Below are 26,484 nucleotides of genomic sequence, written 5' to 3'. Positions count from 1 at the left end.
ACTTTCAAAGGTCTGTATGCTTTTCCCGACCACATTGCTTTTGCATCCCTCCTGCCTATTCTGCACCCTCCTCTCCTCCTTTCCTGGAAAACACTTCCTTCCCTCCGCTCTCCTGAATCAATACTCCATGCAGGGGTCTCGTCTACTTCAGACTCTGATAGCCAGGCAATCACGGCATATTTTTAAAAAACTTTTCCTTCCTCTTTTTCACTGTTGGAATAATGCATAGTCTTTTCAGAGGCCTGGCCCTTTCCGGATCTACAGGAAAACATCTCCTAGGCCCATTTCAGCATTTCAGATAGGGAGCTGGATGCACTCCCCAGTTCCCTGGATGCCACAGAAACTGCCGCAAACTGCCGCAAACGGCTGGGTCCATCCTCTGTGGCATAAACAGGTGGAGGCTATGATTATAGAAGTAGTTCCCAAAGTGGGTTCTGTAGAGCCTCAGTCCTTCCCCCAAAGAGATTTTCTAGTTAAAGAAGTTTAAGAAATTACTAAATGTACTTCCTTTGGAAAATCACGATGCATAAAAGCATATTAAAGGCTTCGGAGTCCTTAAGGAAATTCTTTTAATCAAGCATTCCCCAAACTTATTTGACCACAAAATCCTTTTCCTATTATATTTATTCACATCCTGCTTAATCAGTATTACGGAGGAAACTTTTGAAAATGCTGCACTAGAGACACATTAAGTCCCAGTGGAGTGTAAACATTTTATAATTCTGAACAAAATCCAGCACTTAATACCTACAAAACACTAAGATGGATTTCTATAAACCACCCATGAAAATCGGTCTCATTATAACATAGAGCAGAATGTTCACCTATAAGCAGCTATATTACTTGGTGACCTAGAAGACTTAGGTCTAGGTACTTTCCTACAGAAGTAACTCAGTCAGTGAAATGCTATATCCGGACCTAACCACTCTCTCTGTGTATTAGACAAAATGCTACCAAACACAACCTTAATTTGCGAATAACTGCAGAAGGAGTTCTAAAGCACTAGAATAGAAATTAATTACCAGTAATCACAGAAATAGACATATTCTGGGCCAAGTCGCTGAAAAATGAATACCCAAAGTCAACTTTTTTTTTTTTTCTGCTTAATTGCCATACCTGGGCAACATTCCTATAGACAAAAAAGTTCATATATGAAGCATTAGGAAACTTTTGGCAAGAAAGGTGGTAAAAGACCATGCACCATCTTGTTGTGCCAAGTGTGGGGGACAGAGAGCAGAAAAGAGGGTCTTCTCCAGTACTTTCCCAAATGGCTCCAAGAGATTCTCACTATTTCCACCATCATTTCTCACCTTCTTGCTAGTCTGCTGACCACAGTAATTTCTCTCATGCTCAGGAATCTTCTGTCCCCAAATTTTTAACCCCCAAACTAACTTCCCCGTCTTCTCTTTTTGGCAATGACTCACAACATGGAGTACATTTTTACGTTTATTCGGTAGATGATCGTATCTAACAAATTGCATCCTCTGGCCTGAAACTCCCTTCAAATACTACAAAACATTCACTTTCTAAGTGAGAAATGCTCCCCAAATCTGGTTAAACTAAAATGGTAACTCCCAATTTGTAAGATACCTCATATGATTCATGTTCAAGTGGTGGATGTTAAGGTGACTTTAAGATTTATAGAAGGCAGGGGCACCTGGGTGGCACAGTCCTTAAGCGTCTGCCTTCGGCTCAGGGCATGATCCCGGCATTCTGGGACCTAGCCCCACGTCAGGCTCCTCTGCTGGGAGCCTGTTCTTCCTCTCCCACTCCCCCTGCTTGTGTTCCCTCTCTCACTGGCTGTCTCTCTGTGTGTCAAATAAATAAAAAAAATAAAAATCTTTAAAAAAAAATAATAAGATTTATAGAAGGCAAAGCTTGCCAACTGATGATGGGTGAAGGGTGAGGAAGCATAGGGAAGTGCTATGTCAAAAACTGTTCTAAACCATGTAGTTGCATAATGACAAGGCTGAGGTAAGCTATACCTTTGACCCACCTTGTGCTTTTATTATACCTAAGATTGTGTTGGTTTCAACAGTTTACCTGAGGTATATTTCTACTCTTCTAACTCTCACCATATTAGTTTGAAAGGGCAGATTAAATGTTCAGGTTAGCTTATCAAGTAAAAACCACAGTACACAGGGCATATCCACGAACAGATTTTTAAGAAACAACACAAGTAGACCAAGCTAGCACCTAGCTGCTCCTGTTCAGTTAACAAAAATAATTACCCTCGCCAGGAAGGAATTGCTATAAAACACTGACTTAAGGGGCGCCTGGGTGGCTCAGTCATTAAGCGTCTGCCTTTGGTTCAGGTCATGATCCCAGGGTCCTGGGATCCAGCCCCTGCTGAGCAGGGAGCCTGCTTCTCCCTCTCCCTCTGCCTGCTGCTCCCGCTACTTGTGCTCACTCTCTGTCAAATAAATAAATAAAACCTTAAAAAAAAAAAAAAGACTTAAGAAAACAAAAACAAATCCATGGCAGCAATCCAACTTAAATGCTTCAAAAATCTTACATAATCTATAAGATGCACACAGCACAGAAGAAAGTAGTAGCAGAGGAAAGTAAGGAAAATACAAAAGCTATGATTTTCCAATAAACTAACACATGGAAGCAGCACCTACTAAAAAAAACAGTATACAGGTAAATCTGGCAAAGATTTAAAGTTTGTTAAAGTGAAATTACACAATTAAGTACCATGACAGAAAAATACACACCAAAGTATAATGTGAATCTCAAACTGTAAGTTACTTCTGCTAAGCTCTAGGACTGGACAGCTCATCAAAAAGCACACAGGATGTATACTTCATCCCTGACTGCTAATAATGTGAGGAAATACTCTGAGCCTGTTAGGACATTTATCATTCAGCTTCATGGTGCTCATCTTTTTTCACCAGAATTAAGGTGATAACAAAGCTGTAAGGACACCCCCATGATAGTGGTTGGACTCTCTAGCATCTCTTATTTGGAGAAACACATACCTGAAGATGTATTTGAAGATTTCTTGAACCAAACTGGTACCCACCCTTTGGAATCTGAAGCCCCAAGATGGGGCTACAGGTGTAATTTTAAACAATCACATAAACACTTAAATACACAGTTCAGAAATACACAGCATTACCACTGTTCATTCGATACCAATTCAAAGTTTCACTTTGAGAGGCGTAACCCCTGCTCGACTAGTGAAATGGCTTAAGAAGTAGAATATCGGTAATAAAATGATTCTTAAATCAACTACTGCCATGACTTGCATTACTACTCGATTTCTGGCACACAGTAGGCACTCTTACTGTGAATGAATGAATCACTGACCAGCCTTAAGTATGTTGCTCAACTACTCTACATATTTTAAACTTTCTGTATATAAAAATAGGCTTTTTCTGGCTAGTTTCTCAAAGTGTCTGAAACTCTGACATTGACACAACCAGTGAAAAGATGCTTCCATTTCATGTAGAAGTTACAAAGACAGAGAAGTTATATATCATGATCCCTGTGTTGAGGCTCATCTGACTTTCATCTTAGATTACATACCACTTCCTCAGGAAGGAGTTCCCCAACCCCCAGCAGTATCATGCCCCCTGAGTTATTAAGTCTCCTTGAACGCTTTATCTTCCCTTTGTTGTACACACCACAAGTCATTAAATAACATCTGTATAGCTCTTTGTTAAAGTTTGTCTCTCTCTCCAGACTCCAGACATCCTGAAGGTGGTGGTCACGCGGGCTTTGGTGACTGACCTATTTCTTGCACCTAAAAGTACCTGGCACACAGGTATTTAGTAAATATTTACTCAATGAATGTTTGAAAACAAAAAGCCCCCTTTTGAGAACAATGAGAACAACGGTGCCCCTTTAATATACTCAAATAATAAAAGCTTAGAAATCAGGGGAAAAAACATTAGGTCATCAAGCGTAATGTTCAGAACATCACTGTTCTCAACGTGAAACTGAGAAGAGTTTTTCCCTGGCAGTCACAGTGAGAAAAGAAGTAACTGTACCACTGGGTGTCTGGGTGCCATTTTACAGGTTTCAAGCACTTTTGTCATGTGTGTGGTTTATGACTGAAAGTCTCCAAAGAGCTTATACACAACTCTCTGTGGTATGACATGAATGTTCTAAAGAGTTGTGACAGGTATATACCCACGTATCCTGAAAGTTTTAATAAATGACTTACAGACTACAAATTTTTTTTTTTTTTTTTTTAGGGATCACTGTGTAATATTCCCTCTATAAACTAGCTGGGGCAAAGTCTTAATTTTTTTTTATTTTTAAGTTGCAGAGCACAAAAGAAATACCAATTCTAAATAAAATCTTCAGGCATTGTAGAATATAGTAGCTCTATATTCTCGGAGGACAAAGAAAGGCAATCTGCTGCATGCCAAAGGGGCCTCCCAGAGATTGCTGGTAAATGGATCCACAACTCTAAAGTTCCCAAGTAAACTTCTAAAACCTTTTCAGAGGTGTGTGACCTTCAGAATCCTGTGACGGTGAGAGTAGGAGAGAGATTTCTATTTAAACAATACACTCTAATGCTCTGTGATGATTAAAAAACATTTTTTAAAAAAATTTCTATGACTACAGGAAAATCCACCAACAGAGAAACCACAGGGTGGGTCAGAATTTTGGCAAATGTTATAGTAATGGAAGTACTACTTGCCTTTAAGAAAGATCTTGTTCCACCTTTTTAAGGAATATGTTTGGAAGTCTGAGTTTGCAAAAACCCAGTATCTTATGTCTCCATCAAATTTTATGAATGTCAAAGGTTTGATACATAGTATCTAATCTGACTCACATAATCATTTTATGAAAGAGGCAGGCCAAGAATTTTAGAGATGAAGAGCATGAGGTTCCTAAAGGTTAAGTTTCTTGGCCCAGTATCATAACTTAAAAAATGGAAGAACCAAGGGTGGTAGAGTTTCTGATCCCTAGACTGTCGCTATTCCTAAAGAACTGAACCATTCTGGTCCTTCTCAAGCTGCTGTTCACTCTTTACCCCTCGCCAAAATAAACAGTAAGACAGCAATGCCCATAACTTCTAAGTATGTAGAGTGCACAGTATATGAAAAGTGAAAAATATTTCCCTCAAAATAATGTCATATCCCCACTGTGTCCCTACATCTGTGAATCCTAGAGTTTAAGAGAGAAAAAATTCATACCAAGTCTTTAACTTCCAAAATCTGTTTTCTTATCTATAATGTACACTGTGCTATTACATTTGCACAACATCAAAGTTAAAGATAGGAAGGCCTATCAAATAACCTCCATAGAATGTAAGAGTCAAAGCAGGACTGACCTGTATAAGAGGCCTAACTCTGATCTTGATGGCCAAAACACTTTATCCTATAAAGTTAGCTTTGTTCTTTTAAATCAGTGGTCTCCAACCATGGATACATACTAGAATGAGTTTTTAAAAAACACTGGAGCCCCAATTCTGCTCCAGAAATGAAATTAGGTTCTCATTAGAATAGGGACGGGCTGGTTCTGAGGGTCATCGGGAGTTGAAAACCTCTGGTCTAAGTGCTTTTTGTTATCAACTTTCAAATGCCCCAACGTGAGATCACTTTCATATTTTCCTATGGAAGGACTATTCACAGTCCGAGGATTAACAGCCACAGTGGTAAGGAACATCAGACTTTTACAAGCTGAACTGAGTTTACCACTTCTTGGATATAAGCAGATATTCTTAAAGTTTAGTCACAAATACTACACTTTATAAATACTAACCATTAAACAAGAAAAAAAAACACTAAAAAAATTTGTTTTTAAAAACACAGAACTTCATGTAACTAGGAACATATAATTATGTAATGCTCATTTAAGTATACCTTAAGTAATAAGCCATTTTTTAATATCGTCCACTGGAGAGTAGCCAATCTTCTAAAATAATTGATTTTTGGCATTTTCCCATAGATAGAAGAAAGAAAAGGCAAATAAAGAAACCAGAAGTACAAGACACCCTATTACACAGGTATCTGAAATCAGTTCAAAGGGGAGTTTCCACTGCTCAGAGGACAAAGGACTTCTCAGAAATATTACTGCAATCATATTGCTCATTTCTTACTCAACTCGGTACTGCTGAAAACGATGTCGCTATGTTCCCACCTTAACTGCCTTATGTGTTGTTCCTGTGACAGCTGGAGTCAACAAAAATAAGTTTGGCTTCTGGAAAAACTAAAATGTCAGCTTTCTTTATTTTTAAACTTGCTCTAAAACTCTCCCATATTATCTGATCCTATGAATTTTGCAATAGCTGCATATTAGTTAAAGCTGGAGACTGAGTAACTAAGCATGGTCTAAATTGTATGCTGCAGTAAACATAACAATAAAAACACGTTCTATGCAATTTTTAGCATTTTATTAAAATCTACTCACATTCGAAGGGGGCTTACAGTAAAGATTTCAAGACCAAAGAAAAAAGGCAAGAAAGTCTAAAATAGGCGTAATACTCTAAATAAACATAGGTGGCCTAGCTGGGAAACTACTTAAGATTCCTTTTCTATAAACTTCTTAATGAAGAAGAAATTAACAGCTACTACAGTAATGATAAGGAAATATTAAAGGTTAGAGAAGAATTTTGATGATGTGTTTCTGTTTCCAGGTCAGTGAGTTGTAACCAAATATTACCAGGTGAATGGTATAAACTTACATGACTTATTGCAGATTGAACAGCCTTTACATAATGGCTTAGTTCCCGATCCATCATGGCCAATTCAACCATTGCCTTGTCCATACTGTATTCACTACTCACTTCAGCTGCAAGAAAAAGAAAGCAATTACCGTTTTCCATTTAAAATGCCATCTCTGGAAAAAGTTGATCCAAAATAATCTTTATCAGTCAATGATTTTAACAATTTTGTAAAAGGTATTACGTATTTTTTTTAAGACCTCCTTAACATAGGCCTGCTTCATTCAAAACTCTAAGAATACACCCAGTAGAAGAAAGCTCAAAGGTTGGAGTGGAAAAAAAAGTAGACTCAGACTCAGGAGTCTGAAGCTGTGCCACTTAGTTGTGTGATCATAAATCAATCACTACACTTCTCTAGGCCTCTGTTTCCTTTTCGGTTTTTCCTTTTCAGTTAAAGCAGTCCAGCCATGTATCTGTACATGCACCTCACAGGATTATTAAAGATCAAATAAGAAAGATTTCCATTTCTAGTATATTACGTTATTTGGACCAATTCTAGTGAAAACCAGAAAAACACTCAGTTAAAATGAAGGAAAGAAGGAAAGAAGGAAGGAAGGAAAGGGGAGGGAGAAGGGGAGGGAAGAGGAGGGGAGGGGAGGAAACCAATATAAGGTTTTTTGTTTTTTAGAAGGGGAAGGGAACCGTATTTACATAAGAAAAATTTGTATTTACATTCCCAAAATACATTTTTAACAAAATAGTGTGTGAGAAAGGACTCAAGTCATATTACAAATTAAACTATCACACCATCAATTACAGGTCAATGTTGTGAAAATGTCCAAATGTTAACAAGGGGAGCAAACTTTTTAGGTGTTGCTGATACCAACATGTATCTGCTGCGAATACAGCAACTGTTTGTTAAAAATCATATTGATTACCTGACGATCACAAAGAGAATTTTAAGCAATTTATATCCTAATATGATGGTTTATGACTTACATAAAGGGAGGCATTTTACTGTATTTAGTTAATCCATGGAAATCAATATAATATTGGCAATCTCCCTCTGGAATTAAATGAGTTTATTTTTGAAAGCATATAAAAATGTGCTTTTGACATTAAAAATGCTATGAAAGACTTTGCAAAATAAAACAAATGGGATCATGGTTCTCATTATCAAGGTCCCAAGGATGCTAGCGAGACTTGAACCAGATGGCAAAGGAGAAATTGAACGATGGCTGGGTCAGGTTTGATGGCATGAAGCCTAGGCAAGAATCTTTGGAAGCCATCTGTGGCTTCCTACAGACTCAGTGAAGGCTCCAGGGCCCGAGAATGTTGGGACAAGCTGAAGGACCTAAGTGATGAAGAGTGCAGCCAGAGGCAAGAGGGAAAACACCATAAAAGATCAGGAAGCTAGTTCTGAGAGGAACTGAGATTCACACCCCACCTGGAGGTGAGCCGGGTCAGATCACTTCTGGCTAAAAGTCAGTGTCTCAGTCCATTACAGAAGAGGGCTGGAGACTAGAGACCTAAGGACTAGAAAGAGTCCCACAGCAAAAGAAATCTGGAAGAAAGACCATGAGAACATCCCTGGCAAGTAGCAACCTTACATTTTAAGATTCTTTCGGTGATGCTTGCTGTTCTTGCTAACCCTTATTTCCCGACTGTGATAATAATCTCTCTCAAAACCGTATTCATGTTTCAGAAACACCTGGCTATGGAAGGCACAGGGATTCTGTGTCCTGCCCTCCTAAAGGATCAAGGTGAGGAAAGAGCATGGCGTTGCACGAAAAAGGCAAACAGGCCAAATAAATCCCCGAAGGATTCAAGAGGAACTGGGAATGAACACAGAGGCAGGGAGTTGGCTGTTGACTAAAAAGTGAACCAAGGATGCGTTGGGTCTGGAGGGACTGACCAGCCAAAGTTTCCTTGCTCCTTTACTGCCCAATATATAATCCCACTACCAAAATTCCCCTACTCTTACAGGAAAGACTTCCTAAAAATCTGCACCAAACTAAATCCCGTATATCCTTCAAGGGTTGAGCTCCAGCCCTACCTGCTTTTAAACCATACCAGCCTAGAAAGATCTCCTCCTTTCCTTAATTTATCTTAACAACTATACTTGATACTTTGGCACTTTCAACCGTAAGCAATCTTGTCTTCTTATGTGCATTTGTCTCATTTGTCCAAAGAGATTTTAACCCATTTGAGGGCAAGAATGATGCTTTAGTGTTCTTGGGATCTAATGAAGAATTACAGCATCTCTTCCTTCAATGTTCTCACATGGCATTATTTAATAAATTTGAAAATTAAACTTTCGCTGAACTTTAAATTGTCCTGCCTCAGATATCTATTGAATTAACATATAATGAAGACTTGTGATATAAACTCATTCGCCCATTATATTTTCATAGTGATCTTTCCATCGGAAAAAGCTTGGCACCAGTACGTGGCGGGGGGCAAGGGAGGTGGGGGCAGAGAAGCACACAAATAATGTTAACACTCACAGAATGACAATCCCAGAGAGGAAATTACTACTGTACCACAAAAGCCTGGCATTACAGGAGATCGGTGCAGCTGATAAAGCATGGAAAGCAGTAACGACGATGAAAAAAAAATACATAACAATAATAGCTGTAGCTAATAATTAGTAAGCGCTTTATTATGTGCCAAAGCTGTACTGAGCACAACATTTACAGTAAACCTCACGGCAACTCTTTTATCTGCACTTTACCAATGAGAAAAGTGAAAAACTGAGCAGCTGAAGGAACCTGCTCCGCACCCCAGAGGTAGAGAGCGGCACAGCGAGGCTGCCAAGTCAGGCTTTCTAGCAGCAAAGTTTGCACACTTGCCCGCCTGTGCTAACAGGTGCGTAACCACGAGAAGGACAAGCACCTTCAACTCCCCCATGAATATTCAGGGAACAAACCCTCACTGGGGAGAAAGTCCTGGCCCCCTGCCCCACCGTCTCAGCCCTTAGGTGGTCCATTCCAAGTAAGACACTAGGCAGTGCCACTCAGATGCTATCAGACCTGGTCCCATAAGAGCTCTTCCAAATTCCTTACAGAGAGGAAACTGATAACAAAAAGAAAATGATTCTTCCCTTTCAGAAGACTACTAAATTTTCATGCTGGTGAGAGAGCGACTTTTCACATCAGCAAGGCCAGTGGGAGGGGCTATAAAAGCAACCGAGTCACCCACCGAATGCCACGAGATAAGGAAATGGACTCTAGCTGCTAAGAAATCAAACCCTTGTACGAAGCTAAGAGCAGCGGCAGCCACTACAGAAATGGAAGCGGCGGCCATGCAAGCGCAGCAGCAGAGGCAAGTTCAAGGGGAAGTCTTCGTGCTGCAGAGATACTTCTGAGTGGAGTCAGTATCAACAACATTCCTATTGTCTATGCCTCTGACTGCCTTCCCCCGACCAAACGGAGTCTGGGGAATCTAGGAATATTCACATTTCTTCAATGTGTCATTCAATGAGCATTTATCTTAATCGACCTTCACTTGTATTCATCAAATGAACCTAAGTGATATACTTAAACATTCATTTATAAGCCAATAAATACGTAGGGAAGTCTCATGGAGAGCTCGGGGAGCCTGCGAGGGCCCGTGTAACACATCTGGTGCACTAATTAGGAAACTGTTCCAAGAAGTTAGCACAAGAATTCGCTTCAATATATTCCCCCACCCCCACCCCAGCAAATCAAGTCCAGAGGGCACAATCTCCAATTTACATTATAAAATCATCACTGTTTCTGTAAGTATGCCAGTAGCAGGGCCATCCTCCTTCAAATCTGCGTGTCTGTGCTGAGGGATCCTGGTCAGCACCATCACGAACACTACGGACTGTGAATAGTACCCAAAGAACTTGAAAAATGTTATTTAGACCAGAGAGGGCCACAGAATGAAACCCATTTTTACAAGATGGTTTCTCTTTCATTTTTCTTTTTCCTGTTCACTGGCAAACCTTAGAAGATCATGGGAGGACGACTTCTTTTTAGACTGAAGTGCTCTGACATTTATAGTATATAGAGTGCCTGAATGGATGCAGTTGGCCGGCATATGATTTTCCTGAAGTCAAACAAACCTATAATTATGCAATCTAACCAGCCACACTATTCATTAGACACGTCATCTGTTACTCAATGTCAAAACGCACTAACAGCAATATTCTTTTACTATTCCGTGTTTGAAGTGTTGAATAAGGCATTAAAGTTACATGATCTGTACAACACTAAGCAGAAATGGGTGATTTCATGTTGCAATCACGTCAACTTAAAACAAAATTCATGAGGCTTCAATGAGAGAAAGGTGATGGCAGGAACAAGTTATAAAAGCAAAACAGTAACAATCAATGCCAGTTGTCTCAAATATGAAAGACCAGGGCAAAATGAGGCCAAGAGATAGGTATGAGAAAGAAATGGAAGGGAGATGACAAACTAGCTACTTTTATAGATGTAGACTCATGTGAGACAAATGCCAAGTCCTCTATTTACGACCAAAAGATACAGGTAATAATAAGCCTGTAGCAATATGGCAGTTCTTACGTAGCACAGCATGGATTCAGCAGAGTTTATCTTTCAGGGTGCTCCAAGATTGTCTAGGGTCTCTTCACATCTTATTTGCTCAATATAATGCCATTTTAGGCCAAGGATTAAAAATGAGGGGGCAGAAGATTCTTTATCTTGGCTTCTCCAAGTCCAGGCGGGCATGGTCAGTAGACCAATCAAGCTCTTGTTCCAGACCAGCAACCAGTCGGCAAGAAGGGCAGAGAAGGGATGCAGCCAAGAGATGCAGCCTGTAGATCAACTCTTCTAGGTAAGGCCCCTCCCTAGCCACAGCCGCCTAGAGCTGCAGCCTAAGGCATACGCACTAGCCAGAAATAGTCTCTTCCCTAAGGCCCAGTCCTGAGGTTCAGGAAACACAGCTGAAATGGGGCCAAGCACATGTAGTACCTAGAGCCAAGCAAGTTCTCTAAGCAACCCCTCAGGTCCTTGGAAGAACTGCCTTCAGTGAAACAGACATGAGAAAGAGGACATTTTCCCTCCTCTTTCCCCTAGCATGTCCATACACATCTCGGTACTACCTCTCTACACTACCAGATGGCTTATTGCTTTGCTCTGCTGTTCTCTATGATCTCAGTCACAGATCCCTTTCCAGAATCCTCCCTCATCTCCAGAATAGGACCAAATGCTTCATGTCTTATAGGTCCATAAAACTTCTCTACCTTTACAACTAGGACACATGTGAGTGTGTGTGTGTTGGGGACACACCCTTAAGACAAATTTCATCTGCTTATCCCTTCCAACTTTTTGTTCCTGATTCAATTATATAGTTTTGTCCCTGGCCAAGTCGTTTCCTGAAATTTTGTCCTAAACAAATAAAAATTGCAGGATCTGGTGTTCTTTACTCTACAAAGTCATATACAGGCATATCTGAACAGAAACAATACCAATTACATATAGTTGATTAAATTCAACTTCATGCATTTGATCAATAAAATGCCAGACTAAGACAAAGAAGCCATTTAGTGTTCTTCTGGGGTTGCTGACTCCAATTCAACATGAATCACACACCCAGAAGGATCTGATAAATATCCATGCCATAAAGTACATATGTCCATTTTGGCAAGGCGCAGGGAAGAAAACAAGGCAGGGAATTGCTTGATTGGATTTTAAATTTCCTAGAACAGATGAGACATGGAATAGAGAGATTTTACTTTCTGAAACAGGGAAATCTCTTCCTAATCTCTTCAGAGATTCTTCTATATTTTGTAAACAAGAAATTTCTTCTTTCTGGATGAACTCAAATGACAGTATAAATCATACCTTTCCTTCCCTCCACAAAAAAACAAAAACAAAACAAAAAACCCCTTCCTCTCTTAAAATACAGCTCCCACTATCTCTAGCAACATATACGTACATACACACCTACCTCTGTGAGTGGGTGTGTGTGTATGTTTTTCCTGGCAGCCTAGTATTAAGCAATCATTATATATTCATCAGGAGTCAAATTTAATGACTTACTCACTGCTTGAGCAATATTTAATAGAAACTTGTTACTTCTCACTACACTGTACTTTAACCATAATTATTCCTCCCCACAGATATTAGTGTGGAGGAAAAGTAAAAACCAAATCCACATTCTCTAACTGCCTCCCATCAGAAATAATAGTGAAGAGTAGAACAGTGTATGGTACAAACTGGTACGCAACTATAAATGCAGCGAATACGGGGGAATCTTCGGGAAATACTGACCTTTCTAATCCTCTTTACTCATCTGTACAATTTTCTTGTCAATAACACAGAAGAGGGAAGTTGTATACTACAGGAACTCAAAAAGCCAGCTCTGGAGTCAGATTATATTCAAACCTAGGCTTTATTATTTGCTAGCTATTAGTCTTTGGTCACTCGCCATATTAGAGTTTCCTCTTCTGTGGAATGGGTACAATAACAGTATTTAACTAATAAAGCCAATATAAGGACTAAATGAGAAAACACAGACAAAATGATTAGCACAGGGCCTGGCCCACAGTAAGCACCAACAAAATGTCATTATAATTACCTCCAAACAGAAAACTACTCTGCAAATGTAATTTGTCTAAATGCTAAAAGCATTTTATCCTTAGAATGAAAAGGTATCAAGTGAAGGTCACCTCCTTAACTCAGCTGTTTCGTCTAACTTGCGACCAAATCACGAAGTCGAGCTCACAAAACTGCAATGCTCAATGAGAAGCTCTGTAAACCTCCCCCAACAAACTCATGTCCAGAAATCCATTTACCTAGTATATGCTTAAGTACTTACTATATGCCAGGCAGAGGGAAAAAATGCTTTCAAGCAAGGAGCAGCTACTCCTGCCCACAGGAGGTAGGGAAGGTTTAACAGGTGAGGGGATCAACATGTGCTGTATCTTGAACGACGAGTAGGTGTGCACCAGATGTTCACGAGACTGAAGCAGAGGAGAAACAAATGCTCTCACCCTTTCTACAGAGGCTGACTTTGAGTTTAAATCTCAAACAAAAACATTGGGGATGAGAATAGAGGAGAAAGATATAGATTTAAAAAACAAACAAATCTTCACTGAGCACTGAAGATGTGCCAGGCACTTTGAACATACTACTCATTCTATCCTTTGTTACAACAATGTGAATTAGGAGTTCTTACAAGTAATTTGATAAGGAAGCTGATATTCATAGAGGTTAAATCATTTGCCCCAGGTCACACAGTTAATACATGGTGACGTGAGGAACTGACCTCAGGCCTAACTTTAAAGTTCGCATGGTAGGCACACGCTATCAGGGTCTGAACTACTTCACACAAGTTAATAATCCACTCATGCAAAAGTCACAGAGTAATAAATGATCAGTCCTCTAGATAAAGGAATTCTCCCAAACATTACCTTCTTGTAAGAGAGAGAGAGAGAAAGGAAAATTGACTTAAATAGTTCTACCCCAGAGTAATGGAGATCATCTTTCATTATACAGACAGGTATTTCCTTAGAACATGTAGTTAATATTCCATAAACCACCATGGTAAAGGTATAATTCACAATGTTGCTTGAAATAAATTCTATGAAGGATTTGGTTCACAAAATCATAGAAATGGTCTCTGCATACAATCTGGTCTCTACTAGTCATCAAAAGCACTATGAATCCCAGGCTATGGGTAGCTACCATTTTAAAACATACCCACACGGCCGCCTGGATAGCTCTATCACTTGAGTCTTGCCTTCGGCTCAGGTCGTGATCCCAGGGTCCTGGGACTGAGTCCCACATCAGGCTCCCTGCTTGGCAGGGAGTCTGCTTCTCCCTCTGTCCCCCCATCTCAAATATAAATNACACTAATTATTAGAGCCCTTCCAAAGAGAGAGCTGATTCATCACCGCCCTAGAACAATTCTAGGCAATGACAACAATAAATTTGAATTGCTCTTTCACACACATTAACTTATTTACACCTCATAACCTCCGTATAGAGTGATTTTACTCTCTGTTTTATATGGTTGAGGAAATTGAGGCTCAGAGAGGTTAAGTGATTCCACCGAAGTCATGCCCCACTATCAGAAGCGGGACTTGAACCCTCATCCTCAACGGCAGAGCTGCAGAAGAGCTACTTACTGAGCCACACAGAAACAGTCAACTCTTCCAGATCACGGTTTTTCAAAGGTGGCTCTTAAATATTTCCTTGCTGTGAGTCTTTGCTTCTCCAGGATAAATAATGTTCATCAAGTTCTAGCTGACCTGCCTTCATTTAAATGTGCTTCATTTGCTAGTGTCCCTTTTACAGATGGACTCCAGAAATTAAAAACAATTACAGCCATGAGTTAACCAATGAAGGCTATGATAACACTATTATTACATGTATACCGCTGTGATCATGGGTTGATTACCAGTTTTCTTTCAAGTAATTAAATAATAACATTTACTGAGCGCTCACTATGTACCAGACACTATGCTAAGTAATTTATACACATCATTTCATTCAATCCTTGTAATAACTCTGTGAAGAAGACACTATCATTCTCCCCATTTGGTGGAACAAAAAAATGGGCTCAGAGAGGTTAAGTACCCTGAACAAAGGTTATATAGCCAATGAACTGTAGAGGGAACATTCAAATTGGAGTCTATTAAATAACAGAGTCCATTCTCCTAACTACCTCAATAATCATCACCCTATGGGCATAACCCATTTCTCCATGTCCTAAGACTTTGCCAAATGCCTTCCTAAGATTAGACTAAAAAGCATCCCTACTGTACCAGGGAAGTCACCACAATTAAAAAAAAGGGGGGAGAGTGAAGAGGAACTAGGGTAATCAAGCTCATAAATGAGATCGGTACTCAAAAAAAGGTTAATGATATTTTGCTTGCACGTGGACAGCAACTGCCTTAGACCAGCCTATCTCTGTATTCATTTTAAATAAATTTATATCAGGAAGAAATTTCAAATGGGGTCAGCCTACTTTAAAATAGAAAGTTAATGAAACACTTCAATTAAACAGAAATTAAGTCTTCAAAAAATATAAAAATAAGTTTGAGGGACACCTGGGTGGTTCAGTCAGTTAAGCGTCCAACTCTTAAGTTTGGCTCAGGTCTTGATCTCAGGGTCGTGAGTTCAAGCCCTGCATTGGGCTCCATGCTGGGCACGGGGCCTACTTTAAAAAAATATTATAAAAATAAGCTTGAGAAGATCTGATAAATTCATTAGATTATAAGATCTACGATGACAGGAACTGTAATCTCTGTTTTTGACTCCTCAAATGTTGGTCTAAATGAGAAGTAGTTTGTTCAGAGAAACATTCCTTTAAGGAAAGTGTAAGAGGCACAATCACAAAAGGAGAGAACAACACTATGTCCCATTCCTGTCAGAGGATAATTTCTATGCTTGTTATTTTAGGAAAAGTAAAATAAACTTGATTTTTTGCAGTGAACACGGCATAATGTAAAAACTTGTCAAGTTATTTTGTTGTACACCTGAGACTAATTAACAGTGTCAACTCTATGCAAATAAAAATAAATCTGATTTCATGATAACAATGGCAAATCAATCTGTTAAAACTTAAATCACTGACAGCTCCAGAAAATAAATCTATCATAATTTACCACAAACCTCATAACAACTATCCCATCTGATATAGCGTATTTCCTTGTATTTGTATCTACACATAGTGCACGTTCTTGAGAAGAACTTTGAAGTTATAAGATAATTCTTTTTTTCGTTACATATCTTACCATTTCTAAGATGTTTTATTTCATAACTTTAACTTACTTAAATCAGTAGTGACTCCCAAAATTGTTTGTCTTGCCTTCTTTAAAAAACCTCTTTCTTCTTTAACAAAGAAATAATGATCCATAAACACTTAAATGTACTAGAAACAGCTCAGAGAACTCTGCCGGGGAAAGTAAACTATTTCTGTAATGGGAATTATCACCCACTAATATCTGTTTCTGGATGACACTTAAAATGAACTGAGAAGTTAAGAGATAAAGAACTAATAATATTCAATGAGTAAGTAACTGGTTCTGTAACACTACAGTACTATTTATAAAATGGGAGGTTCTAATCAATCACATCCCACATACAGGCACCCAGTCTCGGCAGCCAAAGTGAACTGAACCACATGCAAAACCCAAACTCTGAAGTCACCTTAGACCCCTCCCTCCTCGCATCCTCCACATGTAACTACTCACCAGGTTCTACCAACTCGGCCCACTCAAGCAAACTAGTCTCTCCTTTCCTCCCTTTCCAGCCATAGCTGCCTTAATTTCAATCCTTATCATTTCTTCCTCAGGTTACTGATGCTTCTTTAGTGATTTCCCTTTCCACCCTCTTTTCCCTCCAATCCTTCTTCCCTGTTGTTACCAATTATCAAGAACAAATCTGAGGTTACGCTCTTGTTTACCAAAAACCTACAACAGTATTTCCACTTCTGGCCAAGACTAAGTAACAGAGACCAAATTTATTCTCCCGCCTGAAACAAAAAATTCAAACTGAAAATATATAAATAAATAATGGTTTGCAAGATGCTAGAAGTCATGCAAGGAAGAGGAATCAGGGTGATAGGAAACATGAGGTGAAACCTGTGACCGCCCACCGTTACAACCCTGAGGGAGTTTTCAGGGCATACAATACCAATCAAAATCTCAGCTGACCGTTTTTTGTAGAATTGACACAGATTCTAAAATTCATATGGAAAATGCAAAGGACCTAGAATAGCCAAAACAACCTTGAAAAAGACAAAGTTGGAGGCCCAACACTACCCAATTTTAAGACTTATTATAAAGCTTCAGTAATTCAAATAGAGTGGTATTGGGATACAGAGAGACAAACAGATCAACAGAACAAAACAGAGTCCGGAAATACAAACTGACATGTATGGATGACTGATCTGACAAAGAAGCTGAGGCAATTCAGTGAAGAAAGAACAGTCTTTTCAACAAGTTGTTGGTACAACTGGCTATCATATGCAGAACAAAACAAAATAAAACACCTCTGGCCCATACCTCGAGCCAAATACAAACATTTAGTCAGAATGGATCACAAATCTAAATGTAAAACCTAAGACTATAAAACTTCTAGAAAAAATTATGAAGAAAATCTTCGAGATCTTGGGTTAAGAAAAGAGTTCTTAAATACAATACTAAAGCAGAGCCATAAGAAAATAAATTGATAAACTGGAGATCAACAAAATTAAAAACTTCTGTTCCTCCAAATAATCTGTTAAGAGCACAGGGTGGGAGAAAATACGCAAAAATCATATATTTCATAAAAAATTGTGTGTGTGTGTGTATAGGACAAGATTTGGATAAATACTTCACTGAAGAAGTAAATGCCAAATAAGCTCAAGAAAAGGTATTCAACATTACTGGTCAGTAGGGAAATGCAAATTAAAACAGCCTAACATACCCACTGCGTATTTATTAGAGTAGCTGAAATTAAGAAGACTGCCTGTATCAAGTGTTGATGACAATGCAGAGTAACTGGAGAGCTACCCTCATGTATTCCACACACAGATTCCTAATTTCCAGACAACTACTATTACCAAAAAAGCACATTCTACCACATAACACAGGCCAAATTTAATATAATTTCATCTTATCATAATGACTCAGAAGGGACTTCAAATATAAAGTCTCTCAGTGTCATCATTATGGTTTTACTATTACTATAAAGTATGAAAACATGAGTCAACAGAAATTTTTTATGTAGCAGATATCAAAGAAACCAGCTTTCAGTCTATAATTACCTCACAAAATTATGATTGCTTTTTATTATAATTTGTTTTCTTCAACCCAGTAGTTCTCAAAGTGTGGTCACCAGACCAGGTGCATTAGCACCACCTGGGAACTTGTTAGAAATGCAAGCTCTCAGGCCCTCCACCAAACAACTGGATCTGAAACTCTGGGCTGGGAAACAGCAATCTGTATTTTAACAAGTCCTCCAGGTGATTCTGAAGTGTAGCAAAATTTGAGATCCATTACTTTAATGTATGGTTTAAAGTTAAAATCATAGATTGCCTTTTCTCTGAGATTCTTTCTGTATTCACTGAATTCTAAGACAAAGAGGAACTGTTACTGCAAATCCACATTTTCAACGAATCTAGAACTCAANTTCTGTATTCACTGAATTCTAAGACAAAGAGGAACTGTTACTGCAAATCCACATTCAACGAATCTAGAACTCAACCAGCTGTTTTCCTATTTTTATACTCCTGAATTACTTTAGGCCTTTTAAAATGCTAGAAAACCAAAACTGAATGTAAGGTCCCATAAATAATGCATTCTACAAAAGCTTTTGTTTTAAAACAAACTTTTCTACTTAAATATCCTAAGTCATTTACTCACATCTATTTTTTGCAACTGCACCCAACATTCCTTCCAAAATTACCACTATAGATTTGCTTCTAATTTCAGCTACAAATTGTCATCCTCCAGTGAATATCTGTACAACTTTTAATTAGGTTCATCTAAATGGAATGAATTTTTAAAATAATTCCAGTTACAAATTTTAATTGTTTCATCAAGAGACTTAAGAAAGAAGCAGAATGAAAGCGGAAACGGTTTGGATGGAATCAGGACATCTGGGGCTGACGATATTGCTCAGAGATTTTGAGTTTTCTGGGGCTCAGTTGCCTTCTTTTGTAAAAGGAGCTGGAGTAGATGACTGGAATAGGCCATTTCAAGTGTAAAGGTCTATAAACCTGTGCTCTTACCCTTGTGCTCCATGGTACTGTAGCTGTACAGTAATGTGACATGGCAAATTTTCTTGAAATGTTTTACCAGTTTTTAATCATTTTAAATTGTTTTAAGAAACATGCCTCTCCGTAGGACTTAAGAAGACCACTCACTATTACAGGACTCCCTAGAGAGTTGAATACAGTAAAATATGAACTCACACAAACCTTTAGCTGCAGGAGCACTTCCATGGTAGTGTGATTTTAAGTCTTCTGTTCTAAGATTGGTTTATTTCTCCCTAGAAATTATGGGGATGCACAGCATGAACCCCCAAAGGCAAAGATTCCACAATGTCATAAATAACATGGACTTTAGAAGCAGAACGTCTTTGAATTCTGGCTTTGAATTGTGCATCTACCACTGAAGAACCTTTTGTGATCTTGGGCAAGTTATCTAAACTCTCTAAACCTTTTTTTTCTATCAATCTTCTGTTAAGAGAGAATAAGAATAGTATCTTCATAAGAATTAAATGAGCTATTGACAACCAGCACTTAGCACAGAGTGCACACAGAATACACACTCAGTAAGTAGCATTAGGTATTTTTATGAATACTACTTGCTAAGTCAGCCCTCTACTCAGGAGTTATCAGAACAAATGTGCAATTCAATTTAGTAAATACACCAGGGTACACCTACTTGGTGCAAAGGGACTTCACCACTCGCTATAGAGGCAAGGGTTCTCGAACTTCTGAATGGATCAGAATTACTTGGGATGTTTGTTTAAAATGCTGATTCTTAGGCTCTGCTTCCAGAAGCTCTGATTCTGCAGTTTTAAAATAAGCCTCCCAGATGTTTCTAAGGCAGGCTGTTGAGGAACGCAGTTTGAGAAACTTTTCTGCAGCAGGTTCAAAGAGAAAGAATCTCTTCCTTCAAGTTCCTACAATCTCTAAGCCTTTTTTCTGTTCCAGAACTCACCTCCACTACCTGTTGTACCCGCTGGCTGTGTAACATGTGCGTCTAATATGGCCCTTCCATGTAAATTCCATTTGCCATCACTTAAGTTCCACTATCTCCGTCCTGATGCAATGATACAACTCTTTACCTGATATGTGAGATCTACTAATCCTCTAAATACCAACTGGTGACTAACGAAAGTCCCTCAATATAAAGGCTCTTCCTGCCCTCTAAAAACAGAAGATTCATGAACCCTGATTGCTGAGCTATAAATCTGACCATGGCCTCATTCATAGTCTTGGTCTCAAGCCTTATGCTTCCAACACTGCAGCCGGCAGACATCACAGCCTGTCCTCAGTACAGGACACATTTGCAAAAAGAGATTGCAAAGTGTCAAAACCCATACAAATTTAACTCACAAAGACCTTAATGTATACAAAACAGTAAGAACAACAAAGCAACAATCAGGGATCAGGGGATGGAGGACAGCATGCAGACTATGACAAAGGAATTTAACTGTGTTACAAACATTTGAGCTAACCTCCCTGGAGAGGGAGGGGGAACTGACCTAAGTAACTTTACACAGGGGTTTGAGTGAAAGCAATAAGACTAAAGGTACAAAGACCTGTACCTAAGCACTGCATACTAGCTGATGAAGTTGTTTGTCATGGATTAATAATTCTGAACCTGTCTTATATGTAACTGGGGTCAAAAGAGTAAGTAAATGGATGGTGGACAGTGGGAGCCTCTATTAACATGATTACTAACACAAAAATTTGACTACCATCACTGATTTCTTCCTTTCCCTCCATTTTCATATTCAATAAATTGAGTTGCGTTAATTATTTCTCCTTTGTCTCTTAAGAATCTGACTACTTGGGGTGCCTGGGTGGCTCAGTCGTGAAGTGTCTGCCTTCAGCTCAGGTCCTGATTCCCGGGATGGAGCCCTGCATCAGGCTCCCTGCTCAGCGCAGAGCCTGCTTCTACCTCTCCCTGTGCTTCTCCCCTGCTGGTGCTCTCTCTCTCTCAAATAAATAAAAGATCTTAAAAATTTTGGGGGGGAAAAAAAAAAGAATCTGACCACTTCTCAGGGTGCCTGGATGGCTCAGTCAGTTAAGCACCCAACTCTATTTCAGCTCAGGTCATGATCTCAGGGTCATGAGCTCGAGCCCTGCGTCGGGCTCCAAGCTCAGTGTGGAGTCTGCTTGAGATTCTCTCTCCTTCTCCCTCCGCCCCTCCCCTTGCTTGTGCATATGCACTCGCACATACTCTAATAAATGATAAAATCTTAAAAAAAAAAAAAAGGGAATCTGACTACTTCTCATCACCCAAGTCACCTTCCTAGTCCAAGCCCAAGTCAATACCATCTAATGCCAGAGGACTGCCTGACTGCAACAGCCCCCAACTGGGTTGCCTAACTCCACACTCATTCCTAGGAAGCTATTCTCCATATCAGAGCCACAGAATGCATGCAAAATATAAACTACCTCACTCCCATTTTAAAAATGTTTAATAGCTTCTCACTGCCCTAAAGTCCAAACAACTGACTTTGAATTATGAGAGCCTACCACCCCATTCTGATCCTTTCCTAATTCTGTCCAGGCTCTGTTCAGTGCCCAGTGGCCATTTCTACTTTAGTCACCGCTGTATTTCCAATACTTAGTATGGGCAGAATTAATTCTTTGATCCCTATATGAATGCTAACTCCTCAGTGAGAGAGAGAGACTATATTTTCTTTATGCATGAATTGAGGCTAGTCCTGTGACGGATTTGAATAACTGAATACATTGGAAGTGATGTTCTGGAACTTCTGAGCCCAGGTTTTAACAGGTCTGGCAGTTTCTGCTTCCTTCCTCTTAAAACAGCTACTACGCTGGGAGGAACCAAAACCACATGGAGAGGCTATATGAAGGAAAATCCTCAGGCTCTGATCAAGAATTCCAGTACCAACTGCCAACCGTGTAAGTGAGTCACCTTGCAAGTTTCAACCCAGGTGAGCCCCCCAAATGGCCACCATCTTAACTGATATCACTTGGAGTGGAAGAGCCTCCCAGACCAATTCAGTCAACCCACTGAATCATCAGAGATGAAAAAAAAAAAGTTTGTGGTTTTAAAACATTAAGTGTCAGGGTAGTTTCTTTCACAGCAATATGAGCATATGTCAACATGGGCTGAAATCCCATTCCTGGTACCAATTTCATCTATTGGTACTTAACAAATTACCCCAATAAGCTCCATATCTTGATGTGAGGAGCACCCTGCAAGTACAGTGATGGGAGCACTTAGGAGGAACCACCACTGGAGAACAGTTACTGTAGCACATGAAAAATATGCAATACCTGTAATAAACGTATGTGCACCTGTTCTATATTTTAAACTTCATTTATTTTCCAGATCTAGATTTAAAATGCACTCTTAATGAAAAAGAGAAGTTTAATCACTCACCTGCTAAATTCTAACAGATGGAATAAATTTCAGCAAATATACTTTCTCAAGGTTCTCTTAAGAAATCTCTTCCCATAGTATGCAACTGGGACCAACCAAAACCATTAAATATAGAACAAAAGTATATCTGTTCACATAGCAGTCACTTGCTCTCCCTGTGCTGTAACTATATTAAAATGTGAGGGGCAGATTATATAAAGAATTATGCTTATATTTTGACAGGTTCCCCCACTGATAGTATGGCCAAGAGTGGTAAGGATGAGAAGCAAAACCAGTATCCTTAGAGTGAATATGCAAATATTTGTCAAACATCTGAGTGAAAAGTAAATTACTAAAACATCTGATCAGTTAGCCAAAAAATAAAAGAGGAAAAGGGAAGAAACTGCTTCACAGCTGAGCATGTGAGATACCTCTTAGACCCTGCATGGTCATCTCTCACATGATTTGGGTCTAAGAGGTTTCTAGGTATTACAGGGATTTGATGTGTGAAACCAGCAAGGTTTCTTATAGGAACAGCAATTTGTATTCTGCTTCACAATTATTGAGTATCTAAACACAGGTGCACAGTGTACTCTGCAAATTATAAAATTAGAAACAAGTTGCAGATAACAACACTACCAATTTCATTATTATTATTAAGTTCCGGTCAAAAAATCCAGATACTCTCATTAAGTTTCGCACTGAGAAAACAAAGAAAAGGCAGATACAGGGTAATTCTTTCAAACTTAAGAAATTCCAAAACTACCAAGAAACTCTGGAAGACTCTATTTCAAGAGAACAGAGAACACTGACAAAAACTGCATCTACTATGTAACACATTACATAATTTCTCTTTGTTAACTGGTTTAAATATCTATTTTAGACTGTCCCACAGGAACTCTGATCCTCTTTGCTTGAAATTAAATCCTATACTAATTTTCTAAAACTAGGACACATTCCTGCTTCTTAAACCTATCATAAATTCACTTTTTTTCCTATTAGGGAGATAGTGCCCACCCTTCCCTACACACTCTTGGTGCCATTCCCCATCCTGACCGTGGGTGAGGTTTACACTTGAAGCTGGTTTTCCACTAATTCTCTTTATGACTGAAGCCAAGTGTTTACAGGCTGACCAGCCAAGGTTAAGAGGTAAACACCGTATACAAGGCATATAAACTGTTTCAAAATAGGAAAGACCCTAAAAAGAAGATACTGTCCACATTTTACACGCAGTGAAAAGGGAGCGCCAAGAACTGAAGTAATTGGTTCAAAAGGACAGAGCTGGAAGATGGCAGAACTTGTATTTTAACTCATGGCTGTCTGTACAATATTAACTTTGTACAATACTAAATCTACACCAAGAGCTCTTAAGTATACATCTCTCACCTGCAAAAGGCCCAAATAACTATTAACAAAAACAAAATAACTGAGCAATTAAATGTGAGTACTATGTGCTAAGCACAGTGGAGAACATTTTAAACCTATTATTTAATTCTTACATCAACCCTAAATAAAGTGGAAGTAAGGAAGACGTATGGGCATGCAATTAAACACTCGTTAGATATTAGTTGCTATTTTATGATATTATCCCCATTTTATAAATGAAGAAACCAAAATTTACTTAAAGTCACAATGCTGATAACTGCCAGAGCTGGGTTTGAACCCAGGTTACTTGACTGCAGAACTGGTTTCTAACCCCCTTAAGTAACTCTGCCTAGCCAACCAAAGCACTGTGCTGCCCTTATTGGCCAAAAGGGAAAGAAGAGGGGAACCCAGCAGTAACGACGGCCTTGCTACATTAAGAGACGCACTGTGTCTCGATGGAGTAAGTGCTATAGATGTAAGACGTGGAGCTAAAAATATCAGAAAGGCCCCAATCAAAGCTAATCTTCAGTCTGAACTACTTGCAGCTCCCTGGATCTGCCAGGTGTTGGGAATCAATTCTTTAGGGGTCTCACACATCTCTGTGCATCTTGCAAGCAGAGCCATTAACTGTCCTTTTGTTCTAGATGATCTTTACAAGGATGTCTGTATCATGAACAAAGCTTTGAAAGACTGCGATAGTGTCTCCCTCCAGAGCAGAGGGATGTGTAAGAAAGATAACATCTTCCTCTAGGGCCAAAGAGTGGGGACATTGATTGCCCATTACAAAAATCTGGGTTCCCTGAGCTCGAGGGTCCTCAGCGGTGACCCAGACCGCAGGATCACCTTGGGCCCTTCCAATCAGCACTTCCAATCAGCACCGTAAAGACTTGGAGTGGGGGTCCACAAAGGGAGCCTATGGAAACATGATATTCCCACTCCTCGATGTGCAGCAACAAAACCACCTTTGTCTCTGACCCAGGAGTCTCCTGTCTTCTGCCAGCACCCATGAAACTGTGCTAACCTGTGAGCTTGCAAGGGGGGTAAAACATCAGGAGCTTCACACCTCTTCTCACCTTTGCTTCCCTCAGAAATACCCTCTCCTACTCCACAGGAAATCATCTTTTTGTCAACGTCTCCTGTATGAAATTTCTCCTAAAAGTCCTAATCCAGAATGGACCACCAACCCCGTGGCGCACCCCCTTCTCACTGTTTCCTGACACAGGTTTCTTTCACGGCACCTTTAAAGCTTTAGTCCACTTGCTTATTTGTGTGCTGTGCCAGGTAATTGGTTTATTGCCTTTCAGCTCAAAATTCACCTTTTGATACATACTGTGTGATAATGGATGAAACTGCTTTAAGCATTTCTCCTTACAGTGAGCATAATGTTAGGCTTTCTCAATAGAGGGTGCTGGATGGACACCGCAGGAGGAAGGGATTTCTCTGGCAAATGTTATGCTTGAGGAAAAGACAGGATGCTTTTGCCCTGAGATCAGGAACAAGATAAGGATGTCCATTCTTGCCACTTCCAGTTAACATCATACTGCAGGTTCTAGCCAGGGTAATTAGTCAAGAAAAATAAACAAATGGCAAAAGGACTGGAAAGAAAGAAAGAAAACTATATCTACTCTCAGACAACACAATGCTGTATATAGGAAAACCTAAGGAATCCATTAAAAAAATTTTTAGAACTATCAAACGAGCTCAGCAAGCTTGCAAAATACAAGAGCAACATATAGGAATCAAATGTATTTAATTGTAATAAACAATCTAGAAAAAATTAAGAAAACAATTACATTTACAATAGCATCAGAAAAGTGAAATATTTTGAAATTAACAAAAGAAGTATAATATTAATACTCAGAAAACATTGTTGAAAGAAATTAAAGATACAAATAAATGTAAAAAAATTCCTATAGTCACGGATCAAAAGACCTAATATTGTTAAGACAGTAATACTTCCCAAATTGATCTATAATTCCATGCAACCCTATCAGAATCCTAGCTGGCTTCTTTGTAGAAACTGACATGCTGATCCTAAAATTCATACACAAGTACAAGATACCCCAAATACCCAAAACAATCTTTTTAAAAAGAAAAACAAAATTTGAGGACTACACTTTCTGATTTTAAAACTTACTACAAAGCAACGACCAAGACAGGGTGGTACTGGCATAAAGATAGGTATATAGAATTCCATCAACAGAACAGAATTGAAATCCAAAAATAAAACTATGTCTATGGTCTACTGACTTGCAACAAGGCACCAACATCATTCAGTGGGGGAAAGAATCGTGCTAGGACAACTGGATAGCCACATGCAAAAGAAGGAAACCGGACCCTTAAAGCAAACCGTAGATAAACTCAAAATGATTTAAGTGTAATAGCTAAAACTACAAAACTCTTAGAAAAGAAAATAGGGATAAATCTGCATGACGTTTGAATTGGA

The 26,484-nt window shown here is 39.1% G+C and overlaps 1 protein-coding gene across 3 annotated transcripts in view; it reads right to left on the bottom strand.

The window, feature by feature from the left end:
- Positions 1–26,484, bottom strand: part of NSMCE2 (NSE2 (MMS21) homolog, SMC5-SMC6 complex SUMO ligase) — a 208,427-nt gene that overhangs the window by 166,786 nt on the left and 15,157 nt on the right. For all 3 annotated transcript variants that reach the window (XM_011226871.3, XM_034668607.1, XM_002920732.4), the window contains exon 3: positions 6,644–6,750. In XM_011226871.3, coding sequence (XP_011225173.1) covers positions 6,644–6,750 — 107 coding nt within the window. The remainder of the gene's footprint in view (positions 1–6,643; positions 6,751–26,484) is intronic.

The sequence above is a fragment of the Ailuropoda melanoleuca genome, chromosome 9 (genome assembly GCF_002007445.2).
Source record: "Ailuropoda melanoleuca isolate Jingjing chromosome 9, ASM200744v2, whole genome shotgun sequence".
In the NCBI taxonomy this organism is placed as follows: domain Eukaryota; kingdom Metazoa; phylum Chordata; class Mammalia; order Carnivora; family Ursidae; genus Ailuropoda; species Ailuropoda melanoleuca.
This window is presented reverse-complemented; position numbering and strand designations above follow the sequence as displayed.